Here is a 19485-nt window from a genome sequence, read left to right as displayed (position 1 = left end):
GTGCTAAAGTGCCCTCTAGGAGCCAAAATGTGTGCTAAAGTGCCCTCTAGGAGCCAAAACATGTGCTAAAGTGTCCTCTAGGAGCCAAAACATAAGCTAAAGTGCCCTCTAGGAACCAAAACATGTGCCAAAGTGCCCTTGGTGTTTATTCAGCTGTCCTCTGGTGCCACCTTCTGGTCAAACGTTGCACTTGATATACTGAAACCAGAGTGGACATGTGAAAGCCTTGCTAACAGCTTTTCTTGGCTCCAAGTCGAGTCGAGAAGCCAGTAAGTCAACCTTTGAGTGTAGACTTTTTTCTTATTTTGACAGATTTCAAGGTCAACACTGAACTTTAGCTCTCTACAAACCAAATCATGTGCTAAAGTGATCTCTAGGAGCCCAAATGCATGCTAAAGTGTCCTCTAGGAGCCAAAACATGTGCTAAAGTGTCCTCTAGGACCCAAAACGTGTGCTAAAGTGCCCTCTAGGAGCCAAAACATGTGTCCAGCTCTCCCGTGGGACCTACCTGGCAGTGGCCCATGTAGGCCAGGGTCTTCCCGGCCTGATGCAGCTGGCACAGGCTGGGGTAGACCAGGCCATCGGTGTCACAGACCGGCTCCACGCTGTTCTTGTCACAGGCTGCGGGTCGGCCCACACACTCGTGCTGCGGGCAGTCTGACGAGTCACTCAGACACACACGGTACTTTGGGATGCACCTAGAAACACACACAATATGTCTTTTTAGATTCATCTGTACAACCGTCTTTCCTTACGCGGGGCGACAAGATGAGAAGCCCCGGACTAAAGGTGTCAACGGGCAGTAAAGTGTAATTGTACAGTTTGTTCTGGACGTGCCCGACCACACACACATGTTCCGGACGCGACCCGGCCTTCGTCGGCGTTAGCAGCAGCTGGACCTACCTCTGGTTCCTCTGGCAGGGTTTGCCGGTGCAGGGGTTACTGACGCGGCACAGGCCGAAGACAAACTGATGGTCCTTGAAACCCATGCAGCGAGCCACGCAGGCGCTGGGATAAGTCCGCCCGTTAGAGGCACACACTGGGACGAAGCGGTCCGGACAGCTACAGGGAAGGCCTGGGGGAGGACGGGGGAGACGGTTAGTGTGATCCCTATTTTTCCTACCACTGACAACAGAGCACCCAGAGCTGATGTACACACCTCACGTTTACACACACATTTACATATATACATTTATATACACACTCACATGTTTTCAAGTGCCCTCTAGGAGCCAAAACATGTGCTAAAGTGTCCTCTAGGAGCCAAAACGTGTGCTAAAGTCTCCTCTAGGAACCAAAACGTGTGCTAAAGTGTCCTCTAGGAGCCAAACGCGTGCTAAAGTGCCCTCTTAGAGCTAAAAAGTGTGCTAAAGTTCCCTCTAAGAGCCAAAACGCGTGCTAAAGTGTCCTCTAGGAACCAAAACCTGTGCTAAAGTGTCCTCTAGGAACCAAAACTTGTGCTAAAGTGCCTTCTACAAACCAAAACCTGTGCTAAAGTGCCCTCTAGGAGCCAAAACGTGTGCTAAAGTGCCCTCTAAGAGCCAAAACGCGTGCTAAAGTGCCCTCTAAGAGCAAAACGCGTGCTAAAGTGCCCTCTAGGAGCCAAAACTTGTGCTAAAGTGCACTCTAGGAGCCAAAAGTTGTGCTAAAGTGCCCTCTAAGAACCAAAACATGTGCTAAAGTGCCCTCTAGGAACCAAATTGCATACACCTCCCAGGTGAAGGGATTGAAACTCAGTCTAATAAACATTCATGTCTCTTGAAGTGTGCAAAGTTATAAAAACCCTTTCTGTGAAGAGCGGTCGAATACAAAGCTAGACGATGCTAATGCTAATGCTAATGCTAGGTGAGCAGGAGCAACAGTGAGAGTTTATAAAGATTCACTGAGGAGAGTCAGTCTGTTGTAACACTGCGGAGCGCACACACACACACACACACACAAAGACACACACACACACACACACAGACACACACACACACACACGGACCGGTGAAGTGTCTGCGGTCCTCGTCAGAGCTGTGGGAGCTCAGACATGCCCTCGTAGAGCAGACGGTGTCCCCGGCGAAGCAGGAGCAGGTGTGGCACTCGATCCTGAAGGACGTCCCGTGGCCTGGTGGGAACAACAGCAGCACGTTACTGCAGGTTTAGGGTCTGACCATGCTCTACACATCTGAACTTTACTCAAATAATATCCTAAAACGCTACTTTAACCTCTGCCAAAGTCCCTTTCTGGTAAGATACTTGTGCTTCTCCTCCAGTACTGCTTTAAAGAACTATATACATGAAAGCACTTGTGTTTGCAGCGCCCTGTTAGTGACACCTCTAACGTCAGTCAGCCCAGGTGGAGCTCGTCACTGAAGCGTACGCTGGATCTGCTAAAGAAACAACAGCATCTGTCCAATCAAAGTAAACATCTGTCTTCAATGAGAGCGGTGCAGCTCAGCCCTCCTAAGAAGAACGGGCCAAAACAAACTTAAAAGCAGAAGAGTGATAAACATGAGAGGAGAGTAAACAAAGAGAAAGATCATTCTGTACATGGAACGGCTAAAGGCCCGTCCACACGGAGACGCGTTCTCCCGTAACCTCACAGCTTCAGTCTGGTTCAGTCTTCCGTCCACAGCAGCCGGCGTTATCAGAGCCTGAAAACTGGATCTTTAGAAACGGGGTCCCAGCGTGGGAAGATTGTAAAGCACCCCCCATGGCGTTGTGGTCTGGACGGTGAAAGCTCAGACTTTGTTAAAGGACAGCGTCATGGCCCCACCTCCGACCTCTGACCCCGCGGCGTCACATATTCGTCTACAGATTTCTCCCTTTTCCCTGATGCTCTGAATAAGGAGCTAAACTGCTCTCTAGGCTCTGTTTCTAAATCCAGTTCTAAGAAGGTATGAAAAGTCTCTAAATGTAGTGAGAAAGTGGCGCCTGGGAGTGCTTTGGGACGGGGAAGGGGCTCCCAGCAGCACCCTCTGCTCAGTGAGGACACTAACTGCAGAGTGAAGGGGCTCCCAGCAGCCCCCTCTGCTCAGTGAGGACACTAACTGCAGAGTGAGGGACCTGTGGAAGCTCTCTGGACACGCAGTCAGACACGAGGGGGGTCTTACTCTTTCTCTGTCCTCCTACGATGCAGGGCTTGTTGGTGTCCACGCAGGGCATCTCCGCACAGTTCTCCAGACGCCCACTGGGACCACAGCTGCACACCTCGTGGCACCCAGAGGGAGCGTTTCGAGTTGGCACCTGGATACGAGCGTCCTGCTGAACCAGAAACTCCGAGGCCTCGCCCAGTTTACAGCCTGAGGACACACACACACACACACAGACACAGACACACACTCAGAAGGACTGCCGTGCTGCGGACACACAGTGAAGCTGCTGAAGTGGTCGTACCTGGCACACAGAGGTGCGGCTGACAGTTGAGTTCGTCGAGGCAGCCCTTCCTGTTGACCTGGCATAAGTGGTTGCTGGGGCAGGGGTTGGGGTTGCACGGGTGGATGACCTCCTCCATGATGCTGTTGCCTAGGGAACTGGGGGCTGGAGGGAGTGTGTAAAGGGGGAGTGGTGCGGGTGGTGAGTGGATGTGGAAATGTAAAACGAGAAAACAGATTTGGAGCATAGATGAGCTCCCCGACTTTAGTGCTGACTCACTGAGGTATCTGCGGAGGGGGATGCAGCGTTCGGGGTCGTCGATGGGTGACAGCAGCTCACAGATCCTCTCTGGAGTTTGTCCCTCATGGAAACGTTTCCTGTCCCCACACTGGGTCAGGATGTCCACACAGTCTGACCTGTGGACATGAAACAAAGCGTCAGGGAACATAAAGTGGTCATGTGTAAGCTCCGTCTCTGTCCTCTCACGCAGCAGCGCTGTTGTTGTTATGTGACGCAGCAGGGTCAGAGGTCGGAGGTGGGGCCATGACGCCATCCTTTAACAAAGTCTGAGCTTTCACCGTCCAGACCTGGGACCCGGTTTCAAAAGATCCAGTTTTCAGGCCCCGATAACGCCGGCTGCGTGCAGGAGGGTCTAGTCACTTGCAGGATGGTCTAGTCTCTTGCAGGAGGGTCTGGTCACTTGCAGGAGGGTCTGGTCACTTGCAGGATGGTCTAGTCACTTGCAGGAGGGTCTAGTCACTTGCAGGATGGTCTAGTCTCTTGCAGGATGGTCTAGTCACTTGCAGGAGGGTCTGGTCACTTGCAGGAGGGTCTAGTCACTTGCAGGATGGTCTAGTCACTTGAAGGAGGGTCCAGTCACTTGCAGGATGGTCTAGTCACTTGTAAGATGGTCTAGTCACTTGCAGGATGGTCTAGTCACTTGCAGGAGGGTCTAGTCACTTGCAGGAGGGTCTAGTCACTTGCAGGATGGTCTAGTCACTTGCCGGATGGTCTAGTCACTTGCCGGATGGTCTAGTCACTTGTAGGATGGTTTAGTCACTTGCCGGATGGTCTAGTCACTTGCAGGAGGGTCTAGTCACTTGCAGGATGGTAGTGGACATACTTGCATATGACGCTCCCTCTGGACTTGCTGTGGCAGGGCTTGATCTGCAGGGAGCAGGCCACGGCCTTCCACATGTCTGGCAGACACTTCCTGATGTCCAGCACAGGGATGTTCATGAAAGGCATCTTGATCGTCCCATTGGACCACAGCTTGATGTCGTTCATGGCGCCCTGGTCTGACTGGACGTTACAGCTGCGGAACAGCTCTGTGGGCCTAGGGGCAGAGACACGCGGGGGGGGTTTGACAAGAACTCAGAAGGAAACAATCCTGAACAAGCATGAAACGACACTGCTCACACACGCTGGACGTGTGTGAGGACGTGTGTGAGGAGGTGTGTGAGGACGTGTGTGAGGACGTGTGTGTGAGGACGTGTGGAGATGATGGACGTGTGTGAGGACGTGTGTGAGGACGTGTGTGGAGACGCTGGACGTGGACAAAAAGCTTGTTTTTATTGTAATGTGCTGGAACTGGGTGTTTGTAAATAAATGTGTGTGTATGTGTGTCTGTGTGTGTGTGTGTGTGTGTGCGCGGCTGCGTGGTCGCTGCAGATGGAACGAGTGACTGGCAGAGGACGCTTTGGTGACGCGCTGAACCACTGAAACCAACTGTTTCAGAACTGGGTTCATTACTGGAAGCATCAGTAACAGTGACCTCTACTGGTGAAATGCAAGACTGCACACACACACACACACACACACACACACTCACACACACACACACACACACACACACACACACACACACACAGACACACACACACACACACACACACACACACACACACACACACACAGGAAGCGTCTCTGATGTCTGATTGGTGGGTGTGAGTCGGCTAATTGGTGGTTCCAGGCCGAAGCTGGGTGTGGTACCATTATGTGTGTGTGTGTGTGTGTGTGTGTGTGTGTGTGTGTGTGTGTGTGTGTGTGTGTGTGTGTGTAAATTTTGAGGTAGACTACATGTAGTTTACTTGAGTAAATCCCTTTCATACTACTTTATATTTCTACTCCTCTACATGTCATGAACAAGGGCGGCACGGTGGTTTGGTGGTTATCACTGTCGCCTCAGAGCAAGAGGGTTCCTGGTTCGAATCCGGGCCGTAAACTGGATATTGTGATTCAAAATGGGCTCATTTGTTCCAATGAAGGTTTTGTCATCAAATGTGTTTTTGTGTGTTTTTCACGCGTGGAGCACGAGGACATCGTTGTCCTTCCCTCTCCTGTATCAAATGACTGTGAGCTTTTGTGGTCGCCTCGCTCCCCAGGTGACCTGCAGACCACTGTGTTTGTGTGTGTGAAGTATATCTGAGTTTGTTTTGATGTGTGTGTGTGTGTGTTAGTGTGGCTCCCCGGTGCAGCCTTTGAAGTGGTTCCGTTCTGCCTTCGGCCCCCGTCTGTAGACCGTGTGTAAAACACGCTGTGGTACTGAGACCTCCAGGGTCACACTGGGTTCACTACGACTGAGTCTCCTGTTTCCCATCATGCCTCCTGCTTTCACACACTTTACACACGCTCGGGGATTAAGGGCGCCCTCCCACTGTGCGTGCGTCCCGTGCCCCGTGCTTTAGGGTCCTTGTCCCCCCCTCCAGGCCTGTTTGTACTCACACTACCTGGGCCTCGGAGAATGCTTCTTGCTGCCTATACGTCATCACGCCGTAACACGTCACACGCATTGATGACGTCATGGCGATGCGTGGCTTTGTTTCCAGATCTTTCCGTAGACCTCGGAGCTTTTGTGCGTCTTGTCGACTGTTTTTGAATCTTTTCATCGACCAAATCTGCAGTAAACACTCCACCTCCGCATCACACCAACGTGAACCTTTCACCGCCATTGTTTGAAATGTCCGCGCATGGTCCCTCCTTCTTTTTTCCTATGTCCCAACAGGCGCACAGGAAATGACCTCAGAACCGCCGTAGGCCTCGCGCTCGTACACGTGCGCACGCTCGTGCTCGTACACGTGCAAACGTGCTTTACTAAAGCCCACCTCTCCCAAACGGGCCGTGGACGGCAAGCGTGCCGCTCCTAGACGTGGTACGGTTGCACTCACACTGATCAAAGGAACCAGACTTTAGCCGTGAAACGTGCTGGGGCACGGTACGGAGGCACAGTGTGAGTGCGACCTTAATATGTGTTTCACCTATACGTCAAAATATTATTTGTGTGCTTCATACTCCCCAAAGACAAAGAGAGGCACCAAACAAACTCCCATCAGTGGAGCCCGGTGAGTCTGACCTGTTGTTGAAGTTGGTGCAGTAGGCGAGCTCCTTGCAGCCCAGCTGACACGGCTCCCGCACGTCCGACAGGCAGTTGATGAGCTCCGTCTCCACGGGGTTGTATTCACAGAGCTGGTCAAAGTCCTGCCACGTCTGGCTGCCCCAGTTAGTGCTGATCTCCTGGCACATGTCCCTGTCAGAGCAGAGTCGGGTTAGAACAAGAACTGACACGCTTCACCTCAGTCTCCACCCTCAGCCCGACCCAGCAGGGCGTCAGGAAGATAAAAACCCGCCCACCAAGAGACGTCCTCAACTCATAACAGACACAGAAAATGACTATACACAAATTGCACATATGGACCTGCTTCTATCAATCGTCCCCCATCTTTGTCTTGTCTAGTCGACGCATGGGAGAGTGAGAAACCAAATTTCGATTCCTTGTTTGTCTTGTTCATGTGAGGAACAGCTGACTTTGACTTTGACTTTGACCTAGACTGGGTATCCCCGCCCCCTTCTGCTCCGCCCTGCACCTGGGTCTGTGAAAGAGCAGTGCTGCGTGCCAATAGTGATTCAACCGAGCCCCCACCACATCGACTTCCTGTTTGATCCAATCAGGAAGCTCTGTCAGCGTCAGTTCTCTAAGTGTCCACTAGGGGCAGGTTTCATAACAGAGCAGTTTCTCATTGAGCCCCATGTTAAACAGGCCGTTTACACAGCATCATTAAACCTGTTTAAGGACAAAAGAACATTCTAGTCTGTGTGTTTAGCTCAGGTCTCCATGACAACACTGAGGGGGAGGGGCTAGTTTTTATTTTATTGGAGGTGAAAGTTTATGAATAATTAGGGGCGTGGCCTCTTGAGTGACAGCTAGCCTCTGGCCCTCACTTCTCCTCGGAGGTTAACGTCAGCCAGATGGACGTACGCCCCTCCCCCCAGCGTCACATACATGCCCTTTTATGTCAAAGTCTGACAAGAGGGAGACTCCCGTAGGCGAGAACAACTGGTCTACGCCCTCGTTCACCCTCAGCCGTAAGTGTCGGTGCAATAGTCTGAAAAACTGAAGTGCTGAGCGATGGAGTGAACAACGATGGTCACCCCAGAGGTGGATATCACCCACAATGCACTGCAGTTATGCATTCAATGGAAGCAAATACATCCTTGGCGTAATCTAAATCATAATGTTGGTTAGACATGTGTCAGGTGCAGGTCTTGGTGGTAACGACCTGGAGATAGGGAGAACTTCAGTGAGCTCAGGTTCAGACGACGCAAACCGCAGCACCAGGATCAGACTCTGGGTCCTGGTACGGCCCTGACTCAGACCCAGCTCTGCTGCTGGCCTACAGCCTGCTGTGACCCCCCTGTGCTGCGGTTTGTGCCGCCTGAGCTCCTGTTGGTGCAACCACAAAGTAACTCTGTCTACGTCCATATTGGGTGCAGTTCCTGGTGCTGAGCAGTGCGTTGTACCTGCAGAGGGAGGTGTTGGCCTTGGAGCAGCAGTGCAGCTTGGCGCAGTCCATCTTAGCGGGGTGGGGGGTCTCCTCTTCAGGCGGGGAGGGAGGGTGCGCGCTGCCCAGAAAGCACTGCCACATGGGCTCCTGGGGGAGCGGCTGGGAGCCACACTCCTCGATCAGACCCTCCATGATCTCATGCTCCGTGCTCATGGTGCGGAGGATTCGCCGGCAAGCCACCTGGCAGTGGGTGGCCTCCGCCCGGTCGCAGCAGTACAGACCTGGATGTGAGGGGACGGAGGGGGCAGTAAGTGACGGCAAATGTACTACGTTATATAAGATCAGACATGGTCACAAAGTCACAAAGTCCCCATAGGGCAGCAGCAAGTCCTGATCACGTCTCTCATGGTTGTAATACATAATAACATAGAGTTGGAGTGCAACCGTGTTAATTACACACACTCCTGACGAATGACAGTTTATAATCCAGTGTAAATAAAGAACGTTTGCTGCTCCCTTTACCTGAACTAACTACAGACACACCTGAAACTCCAGCTCCTGCTCTCATTGGAGGATTTTAAAGAAGCTTCAGTCAGTCAAACACATCAGTCTGTAGATATTCTGACTCATATATTCATGATTTTGCTCGATTCTGGTGCATTTTTGCTGTTTTTACTTTGTTATTTGACAGATTTTAATGTGTTACAGTCTTGTATCTTGTGTTGTGTTTGTCAGAAACGCCGTCAGTCGTGCTGCCGCCTGTCTCAGGACACTCAAATAAATAAAAAGCCTCTCAAACACAGTGTAACGGTTAAAGCTAACGCAGTGTGATGCTAATAAGAGCTAATAACGCAGTAACGTCAGCGTGAGGTGGTCAACGATAAACCTGTAACGTAAACGTGCCGTTAGCTGATGTTAATAATGAACGTGTACTTCTCCCGGTTTAACCTGGACACATAAACAGACCCTTTACACGCATCAGATATGACGATAACACGTGTTACAGGGTTGTATCTTGTGTCGGCTGCTCGTTGTGTCGTCTGTCGTGCTGCCGTCTGTCTCAGGACACTCAAATAAACAAAAACCCTCCTGTTAACTTACTGTGCACTGTTGCACTGCTCTAATATATTCAGTTAGACAAAAAACAACCTGTTTAAAGAGAACCTTTATTGTGAAGGGACCTTTATTGTGAAGGGACCGGATGTGGGGTTAAAAGACGGTTGTTGTTGTTGTTGGGAACGAGCCAAGATGGCGGATAAAGTTGGTGTCGAGCCGCAGTGAAAGTTTGTGTTCTTTTCGTTTAACACCTCCAGACTCTCAAACGCAGTGTGATGGTTAAAGCTAATAACGCAGTAACATCAGCGTGACGTGGTCAACGACAAACCTGTAACGTAAACGTGCCGTTAGCTGACGTTAATAATGAACGTGTACATCTCCCGGTTTAACCTGGACACATAAACAGACCCCATGCACGCATCAGATATGATGATAACACGTGACACGAGGACTGGAATGACCACGATGCATCTGTGTGTGTGTGATGACTCCCGTGCTCCCGTGTCGGCTCTGCGTGGGTGCACCTACTGTCTATGGGGCTGCGTATGGGGTAGGACTTGGTGAAGTTGCTGACGCAGCCGAGCAGCTGAGGGCTGTGACTCTGACAGTACTCTCGGACCGCGTTGATCTGGGACACGGTGGGGGTGGAGTCGGTCCTGAAGATGGCCTGGCAGTACTCCCTGCAGGTGGTGTGACGCCCTGCATAGCTGCAGCACGTGGAGCCCACTGGAGGAGCGCGCACACACACACACACACACACACACACACACACACACACACACACACACACACACACACACACACACACACACACACACACACACACACACACACACACACACACACACACACACACACACACACACACACACACACACAGAGATTGGATTATTCTGGCCTCACATCTGTGTGTGTGTGCGTGTGTGTGTGTGTGTGTGTGTGCGTGTGTGTGTGTGTGTGTGTAGAGACAGTGGTGTCCTCGATGGATGAGTTTGTTTATTTATCGACTGGAAGAGGATATGAGATGGGCGCAGTTATTGGCGTCATCTCTGTTTATCTTAGTGTGTGTGTGTGTGTGTGTGTGTGTGTGTGTGTGTGTGTGTGTGTGTGTGTGTGTGTTTGTGTGTGTGTGTGTCTGTGTGTGTATAACAACTTACTTTCATTTTTGGTGATGCAGCCGTAGAGGGAGTTCTAGAAGGAGTAGAGATATGATATTCTGTTTTAAAGTCTAAGAACATGTTTAAGAAATAGTCACGATTGTTGAAAAATGCGTGCTAAAGTGCCCTCAAGGACCCCAAATGTGTGTTAAAGTGCCCTCTAGGAGCCAAAATGTGTGCGAAAGTGCCCTCTAGGACCCCAAATGTGTGTTAAAGTGCCCTCTAGGAGCCAAAATGTGTGCGAAAGTGCCCTCTAGGACCCCAAATGTGTGTTAAAGTGCCCTCTAAGAGCCAAAATGTGTGCGAAAGTGCCCTCTAGGACCCCAAATGTGTGTCAAAGTGCCCTCTAGCAGGCAAAATGTGTGTTAAAGTGTCCTCTAGGAGCCAAAACGTGTGCTAAAGTGCCCTCTAGGACCCCAAAAGTGTGTTAAAGTGCCCTCTAGGAGCCAAAATGTGTGCGAAAGTGCCCTCTAAGAGCCAAAATGTGTGCGAAAGTGCCCTCTAGGACCCCAAATGTGTGTTAAAGTGCCCTCTAGGAGCAAAAATGTGTGCGAAAGTGTCCTCTAGGACCCCAAATGTGTGTTAAAGTGCCCTCTAGGAGCCAAAATGTGTGCGAAAGTGTCCTCTAGGACCCCAAATGTGTGTTAAAGTGCCCTCTAGCAGGCAAAATGTGTGTTAAAGTGTCCTCTAGGAGCCAAAACGTGTGCTAAAGTGCCCTCTAGGACCCCAAATGTGTGTTAAAGTGCCCTCTAGGAGCCAAAATGTGTGCGAAAGTGCCCTCTAAGAGCCAAAATGTGTGCGAAAGTGCCCTCTAGGACCCCAAATGTGTGTTAAAGTGTCCTCTAAGAGCCAAAATGTGTGCGAAAGTGCCCTCTAGGACCCCAAATGTGTGTTAAAGTGCCCTCTAAGAGCCAAAATGTGTGCGAAAGTGCCCTCTAGGACCCCAAATGTGTGTTAAAGTGCCCTCTAAGAGCCAAAATGTGTGCGAAAGTGCCCTCTAGGACCCCAAACGTGTGTTAAAGTGTCCTCTAGGAGCCAAAATGTGTGCGAAAGTGCCCTCTAGGACCCCAAATGTGTGCTAAAGTGTCCTCTAGGAGCCAAAATGTGTGTTTAAGTGTCCTCTAGGAGCCAAAACGTGTGTTAAAGTGCACTTACCTCTGTGACTTTCTTGCAGACTTTCGTTATGTCATTTTTAGATGAAGCCTGAGGGAAATAAAGGTAACAGAGTTAGAAAGTAGGAGAGAAAACACTCAGAGGGACCTAAAGGTGTGAGCGGACATGCTGTGATGACAGGATCTCACCTGTCTGCACTCCCTGCGACACTCGGCTGAGATGGCCAGCTCACAGCAGCCCAGCCCCACCCAGCCGTCCGTCTTCCTGGACACTCCTGGACACAAGTCAAACAGCACACGATCAACCGTATCTTATGGATCTTATGGAGAGTTGCTGGCAATGGCAAGAAGAACCTTCCCTATAACAGGCAGGAACGCTAAACAGACCCAACTTGCCGTTCCCCGGTCGCATACAAAGCGGGGAACATAGGACCTCGGGAACATAGGTACGCGGCCGCACAAAAAATGGGGCAAAGCGCTTCGAGAGAAAGACACTACGTCCAACGGCTGAACAGTTTCATAAAAAGATGGCGGTGCTCAGCGCGGTGAAGTCCTTTTAATGTCCGATTCAACTGATTTGGACATTTACGGTCTTGCGTACATGCATGTACGAAAAGACCAGTTCTGTCAGTTTTTTTGTACATGTGTATAAACTAAACGAAGAAATCCAGGAGAGTGGCTAACAGCAGGATGTGGCTAACAGTGATTAGCTCGGGGCAGCACGGTGAAGGCATTCAAAGGTCTTTTTTAACCACTAATGCTGCTGAAAATAACAGCAAACCTCTGCAGCAGCATGAGAAGAGTCCCTACACACACAACAAAGCACCAATGGGCTCCTTCCACTGTAATGGACTTTACTATGAGAGGAGCTGGTACAGGGGCCAGTAGGTAAGTCTTTAAAACACTCTGGCTTCACTAACTACGCTGATGATGCTTTGTTTAGTGTGTAGGGACTCTTTTCATGCTGCTGCAGAGGTTTGCTGTTATTTTCAGCAGCATTAGTGGTTAAAAAAGACCTTTGAATGCCTTCACCGTGCTGCCCCGAGCTAATCACTGTTAGCCACGTCCGGCTGTTAGCGTCTCACTCTCGTTAATCGTTCATACACAACAAAGAAATGGTCTCGACGGCTTATTTGATGACCGAATTTGCCCAAATAAAAAAAGACCGTTGGATGTTTTTACGCCGGAGTTTCACTTGAAGGCATCCTGAGAAATGAAGGAATCATTAATTAATTGCAGTTGGAGGAGGAGGAAGAGTAAATCCCTAAAAGCTGCAGGAATGCAGTGAACATCAGAGCCTGGATGATTAAGGGGGGGTTAATCTTCTAAGGCTGCCCGGACGCCAAAAGGTAAGAATAACAATAGCTCCAATCTGGAGACCATTAAGCTTCTGACAGGTAGATTTGTTCCAAGCACGAGCAGCGGGACCTCGGCCTTTGATCCGGGGCCAGCTCCCCTCACAGCTGGAACGGCCTCGCTTGTTGCCGTTACTTCTCATGCGACCGCGTACACACGGGAGATACGGCTCAGGTGAAATGTTAAGTTCCACGTCATTTCTAAGATCCAGCAAAACCACCACAAAAAGATGCCAAATGACTAAAAATAGATGCAAAACCAGCACAAAAAGATGCAAAATGACTAAAAATAGATGCAAAACCAGCACAAAAAGATGCAAAATGACTAAAAATAGATGCAAAACCACCACAAAAAGATGCAAAATGACTAAAAATAGATGCAAAACCAGCACAAAAAGATGCAAAATGACTAAAAATAGATGCAAAACCACCACAAAAAGATGCACACTGACCATAACAAGCTGAGCATCACACATGTTTGACACAGAGAGAGAGGCAATCAGACATGGAGTCACAGAAGCCGTCCCTGAAGATTCAACACAAAAGCTTCAACTCTTACCTGGAAGTGTAGAGTTGATGCACAGCCAAAGTTCATTCTGGAAGACAAAAGAGAAGAAATGGGTTTAAACAAAGTCCTAACTGAAAGCTTTTACAGTTAACAAGTACAGCTGATCACTTGATGTCATGAGAGAAAACATCGTACATGTGTAGGTAGTTCTCTTATACACACTAGGGATGAGGGCACGAGTAGTTCATTCCAAGATCAAGGGATCAACTTCCTCGAGGGCCGATCGAGAACTTGTTCTTCCAAATCTATTTTTTAGAAGTGAACGCATCTTCCTGCAGGAATAATGACGCACAGCAGTACAGCCGACCCAACACCTGAAGCTTATTCTCAATCAAAACAGTCACTGGTCCCCTGCACTGTACATCCGTACCGCGCCCGAGCACGCGTCACGGCTAAAGTCTAGTTCCTTTGACAAGTGTGAGTGAACCTTTCGCCGCCATTGTTTGAAATGTCCGCGCATGGTCCCTCCTTCTTTTTTCTACGTCCCAACAGGCGCACAGGAAATGACCTCAGAACCGCCGTAGGCCTCGTGCTCGTACACGTGCGCACGCTCGTGCTAGTACATGTGCAAACGTGCTTTACTAAAGCCCACCTCTCCCAAACGGGCCGTGGACGGCAAGCGTGCCGCTCCTAGACGCGGTACGCTTGCACTCACACTGGTCAAAGGAACTAGACTTTAGCTGTTGGCCACGGTACGGATGGACAGTGGGAGTGCGCCCTTAAATCCACCTCTAAACCAACGCTGATTGGTTCGGTCGCTGGTCAAATGTTACCAGACTGATCTGAGAGTAACACACAACGGAGGTCCCACCAGGCTAACTGGACGCTTGGCTCCAGCCTGATCCAGTGTGACACTAACGCTTCATCATATGAATGATTCAAAATGCCTAATGTACATACTCAGAGGCCATCACGTCCTGCTATGTGATGAGAAACCCTTGGGGCAGAGGCATTATGCAGTTAGCATCGAAAAGATCTTCCAGTGAAAACATACACAGAAGAATCGACCAGGGTGAAAAGTCGGTTTCTTTCATTTCACAGAAAACAAACATTGCGTTCCTTGGATCAAAACAGTGAATCTGAGAAATTCCCGTTGGGTCTTTGGTGAAATGTTGTGGGATGGATCCTCCCAAACAAGCCTGTCTGACAGGGACAGCAGCAGCAGTGAGGAGGAGAAATTGAAATCGAAGTGCGGTCGTAAAGAAAAATCCCTGTCGTTCTCTTTCTGCTTTTACAGGACCGTCACCGCACCACTGTGAACACTCCCAGCGGCTCTTGGCCGGGGAACAAAGGCTCCTGACAGCAGGCGTCAGCATCAGTTATAGGTCGGAGGAACAGTGCTCTGTACATGACGTCTAAACATGATGTGTGATGCAGCAGGGGCCAAATAAGGCAAGAACACGACATGAGGAAGAATAATGCTGCAGTTTAGATGAGCCAGAGCAGAAATGCCCTCCGGTCTACCCTGAGAGCCTTCGTGTGTGTGCGTCTGATTAACGATTGGGCTTTTTTCTCTTTTTTCATATGTTTGAGAATATCTACATTAGTTTTACTCAGCTGCCTTCTTCAGGTTAGAAAAGGCCTAAATTGACCTGGATGTTTGGACGACATTGATGTTAATGTGGACGAGCAGCAGCTCCAGTGTTTACGGAGAGGAGCTATAAAGGGTTAGCACACGGCTAATTCAGCGTGTTAGCGTCCTTTTGACCGCTCTGGTTCACACAAAGATAAATCAGGACGTTAAAACCAGATTTGGTTACAAAGAGAAGAAGTTAGACTTTAGTTTAACTACATTAAATGAACTCTAAACATTACACGCAGGAATAATCGTGGTACTGAAGGAGTTCTCTCGGTCTGTTAACCGGGGTTTGAGAGAGTACGCCCTTAACCTGCATATGATCAGGTTTTCTCTCACACACACACACACACACACACACACACACACACACACACACACAAACACACACACACACAGACTCACAACGTGAACACAATGCCAGCATGGCTGTCACGGCTGTTAATGTATGAATGAAGGGCGTGTATTAGAGGGCGTGGACTCACCATCAGCTCGGGACAGTAGCTGGGTAACCTCTGGAGGAGGTGCTTCAGGCGGGACTCACTCTTTATGGTGGCGAGCTGCAACATAGGAGCAGAAGACAGAAGAAATGTAACCTTCATCCTCAATCCACGCACGTAAAACCCAATAAAACATTACGCAGTTACACCAAATGAACACGTATTTCTTTTTTGTAATGGAAAATCGAACGGACCACAGGAACTTTATGAGTTTGTGTATTTAACTTTTGCCAAATCCTTCAAAATTTGAATTCACAGCAGGGAAAACGCTTCAGCGTGGCTCCGGTGAGTCATTTGAGCGGATGGAGATCATTATGTGTTCACTTTGATCCGTGAGACGTGTTACACCTTTAGTTTTCCTACACACAGGAAGTGCCCAGGCCACGGGACAGAGTTGGATGATGGAGCCACTCCCAACACTTCTGCTCACTTAGGCACCAATAGGGCAGCCACACACACACACACACACACACACACACACAAAGTCATAACACGTCCAAGAGTTGTGTGAACATACAGTACAAGACGAGAGCCTGGGAGAACGCAGCGACTGCCAACAGTCTCTGGCTGAAGTGTGAAGTCATGAAAGCGAGTGGGTGAGATTTACAGCTTCACACACTCCGTTTACTCCCATGAGATGGAAAACAACCTTTTGGTTCCTCCGTCGTTCTTAAAAAGTTTCCCGTCCACTCGGCCTCGACTCCTAAATCTCTGCGTCCACAGGAAACCAGGTGCAGCGACTCCAAACGCTGTAGTACCCATGCCAGGCCTGGAGGTGGCGCTGTAACTGCCACAGAAATACACCAACAACGGAGAAGAAGAGACGGGGAGACGCTGTGGAGAATCCAAACACCGGAGAGTTTCTCTCCAAATCCTCCTCCATCCTAGAGACAAACGTGTCCCTGGTTCTGGTCTTAGTGGAGACGTTGGTGCTGTTCTGGACTCTGATGCACCCATCACTCTGCAGTTAGTGTCCTCACTGAGCAGAGGGTGCTGCTGGGAGCCCCTTCACTCTGCAGTTAGTGTCCTCACTGAGCAGAGGGGGCTGCTGGGAGCCCCTTCACTCTGCAGTGAGTGTCCTCACTGAGCAGAGGGTGCTGCTGGGAGCCCCTTCACTCTGCAGTTAGTGTCCTCACTGAGCAGAGGGGGCTGCTGGGAGCCCCTTCACTCTGCAGTGAGTGTCCTCACTGAGCAGAGGGGGCTGCTGGGAGCCCCTTCACTCTGCAGTTAGTGTCCTCACTGAGCAGAGGGGGCTGCTGGGAGCCCCTTCACTCTGCAGTTAGTGTCCTCACTGAGCAGAGGGTGCTGCTGGGAGCCCCTTCCCCGTCCCAAAGCACTCCCAGGTGCCACTTTCTCACTACATTTAGAGACTTTTCACAGCTTCTCAGAACTGGATTTAGAAACAGAGCCTAGAGCAGTTTAGCTCCTTATTCAGAGCATCGGGGAAAAGGGAGAAATCTGTGCTGGGCCTCATTCAGTCCCATGCATGTGGCTCAGAGTCCAGTTCACTAAACAGTCTCTGGGTCCGTCTCTGGCCTCTCACGCAGCAGCACTGTTGTTGTTATGTCAGAGGTCGGAGGTGGGGCCATGACGCCGTCCTTTAACAAAGTCTGAGCTTTCACCGTCCAGACCACAACGCCATGGGGGGCGTTTACAATCCTCACACTCTGGGACCCGGTTTCTAAAGATCCAGTTTTCAGGCTCCGAGGTCAAAAACTCTGAGGTCTACGGAAAGATCTGGAAACAAAGCCACGCATCGCCATGACGTCATCAATGCGTGTGACGTGTTACGGCGTGATGACGTATAGGCAGCAAGAAGCATTCTCCGAGGCCCAGGTAGTGTGAGTACAAACGGGCCTGGAGGGGGGGACAAGGACCCTAAAGCACGGGGCACGGGACGGAGGCACAGTGGGAGTGCGCCCCTACTTCTCCACTGTGTTCTGTCCAGCTTCATCTCTCATTTCACGTCTCTTTCTTTCTTTCTTTCTTTCTTTCTTTCTTTCTTTCGTTGGCTGGCAAAGTGGTGATGTCAGCCAATAAGAGCACAATAAGTTCTGTCCGACCTCCCTCTTCAGCGCCCCTCACCACCACCCCAACCCCCCACCCCCCACTTCAAACGCAGCAGTGAGTTTTGAACCCTCTGCAGAAAAAAGGGACCATAAAGAAGAACATGCAGGCTTCAGAGAGACAGGGAGAGAACCGCCTGCTCCCAATTCAGACAGGAGACTTTTCTTCTGCATTTCAAAGAGCCATAAGACAAAAACATCCATACACCCCCCCCCTTCAAAAACTTCTATTCACAGGCAGAGTATAATGGGCTGAGAAGTGGGCCTGTGTGCGTGTGTGTGTGTGTGTGTGTGTGTGTGTGTGTGTGCATACCTGGTCACACGCTTCTTTGCATGGAGAGAACTCAGCAGCATGGTGGCAACAGGAGGGATCTGCAGACAGATGCACAGATGGAGTTAGTGGTGGTTTACAGCAGGTTCACAGGTGGAGCTGAACACGAGACGGGGACTGTGTGTAACTGCGGGACGGTTGGTGCTGTTGGCAAACACATCATCAGCCTCTGTACCAGAGCTTAGACCAGGCCCAGAGAATCCAGCCTGACCCTACCCGAGCCCCATTTCTTTCATTTCAAATTCTTTTTATTCATTTTTACGCAGGTGAAGTGTAGAGGTAGTCACAGTATTGCATGTTTAAACCCAGCCCTCCCCTCGGCTGGATCCGAGCTGACATCGGGCGTGAGGCGGGGTCCACCCTGGACAGGACGCCAGTCTATCACAGGACACATAGAGACGAACAGAGACAGACAACCATTCACACCTACGGGTGATTTAGAGTCATCAATGAACCGAACACCTGCACGTCTTTGGACTGTGGGAGGAAACCGGAGAACCCGGAGAAAACCCACGCAGACACGGGGACAACATGCAAACTCCACACAGAAGGGCCCCAGCCGGGATTCGAACCGAAATGGGGGGAGAAGTTCAGCATCCGTGAGGAACTCGGAGTAGAGCCGCTGCTCCTTTGCGTTGAAAGGAGCCAGTTGAGGTGGTTCAGGATCATCTGGTAAGGATGAACCCTGGGCGCCTCCCTAGGGAGGTGTTCCAGGCACGTCCAGCTGGGAGGAGGCCTCGGGGAAGACCCAGGACCAGGTGGAGAGATTAGATCTCCACACTGGCCTGGGAACGCCTCAGGATCCCCCAGTTAGAGCTGGTTAATGTGGCCCGGGAACGGGAAGTTTGGGGTCCCCTGCTGGAGCTGCTGCCCCCGAGACCCGACCCCGGATAAGAGGCTGAAGATGAGGGAGACTATTCGAATATTCGCAGTGTCCAAATCGCAAAGGTGTCATCACATATTTTGCATACGTCACAATTCAGTCCTTGTCATCGAACCCGCCCCGTGAGATAAAGTGGGACTGGCCCGAGCAGAACGTGATCTGGACGGGAGGACGGCCAGAGCGTCCTGCCACAGCAAATCAAACACGAGCTCGCACATTCGTCCGGTTCCCAGGCTGGTGGCTCAGCTTCTGGCCTAAAAGAGCCGAGAACAAATGAAATATCTCTCTCTCACACACACACACACACACACACTCACACACACACACACGCACAGGAACAGCCAAACAATGGCAGGTGACATAATATTTGAGGGAGGGGGGGGGTGGAGGCCATTCAGTCATGTACAGTATGAGGCCCCAGGCTGGCTGCTAATGAGCCCTGGCCCCATTCTGGCTCAGCATACACACAACAGGACCAAGGAGCCCCCCTCCACTCCCCGCTACGCTGTTACATCCAGACTCTGGAATGAAGCACAGTGTAGTCAAATTGTTGAACTTCATTCAGACTCCTAAATTACACTTCACAGTTTCTCGCGGTCTTTTCTACTCAACAGAAAGCTGCGTGGACACTGAAAGCACGGGGTGTTAGTCGTCGAGGAGAAGGGGAGGGACTTGGTTCTGAGAGGTGTGCGACTGCAGTGTGAATAGTTCTGACCGTGTCTACCTTCGGAACCAGACTG

The 19485-nt window shown here is 50.5% G+C and overlaps 1 protein-coding gene across 1 annotated transcript in view; it reads right to left on the bottom strand.

Annotated features, from left to right (window-relative positions):
• Positions 1 to 19485, bottom strand: part of reck (reversion-inducing-cysteine-rich protein with kazal motifs) — a 36107-nt gene that overhangs the window by 4971 nt on the left and 11651 nt on the right. Inside the window, exons 2-17 of the mRNA XM_083936268.1 lie at positions 17845 to 17903; positions 15451 to 15525; positions 13381 to 13417; positions 11656 to 11741; positions 11510 to 11557; positions 10355 to 10388; positions 9726 to 9923; positions 8158 to 8422; positions 6713 to 6886; positions 4484 to 4696; positions 3640 to 3776; positions 3382 to 3525; positions 3099 to 3287; positions 1988 to 2110; positions 904 to 1075; positions 509 to 698 (exon numbers count right to left, since the gene is read on the bottom strand). Coding sequence (XP_083792394.1) covers positions 509 to 698; positions 904 to 1075; positions 1988 to 2110; positions 3099 to 3287; positions 3382 to 3525; positions 3640 to 3776; positions 4484 to 4696; positions 6713 to 6886; positions 8158 to 8422; positions 9726 to 9923; positions 10355 to 10388; positions 11510 to 11557; positions 11656 to 11741; positions 13381 to 13417; positions 15451 to 15525; positions 17845 to 17903 — 2144 coding nt within the window. The remainder of the gene's footprint in view (positions 1 to 508; positions 699 to 903; positions 1076 to 1987; positions 2111 to 3098; positions 3288 to 3381; positions 3526 to 3639; positions 3777 to 4483; positions 4697 to 6712; positions 6887 to 8157; positions 8423 to 9725; positions 9924 to 10354; positions 10389 to 11509; positions 11558 to 11655; positions 11742 to 13380; positions 13418 to 15450; positions 15526 to 17844; positions 17904 to 19485) is intronic.

The sequence above is a fragment of the Echiichthys vipera genome (assembly GCF_963691815.1).
Source record: "Echiichthys vipera genome assembly, chromosome: 21".
Taxonomy (NCBI): Eukaryota; Metazoa; Chordata; class Actinopteri; order Perciformes; family Trachinidae; genus Echiichthys; species Echiichthys vipera.
Note: the sequence above shows the minus strand (reverse complement) of the source record. Positions and strands in the feature narration are given on the sequence as shown.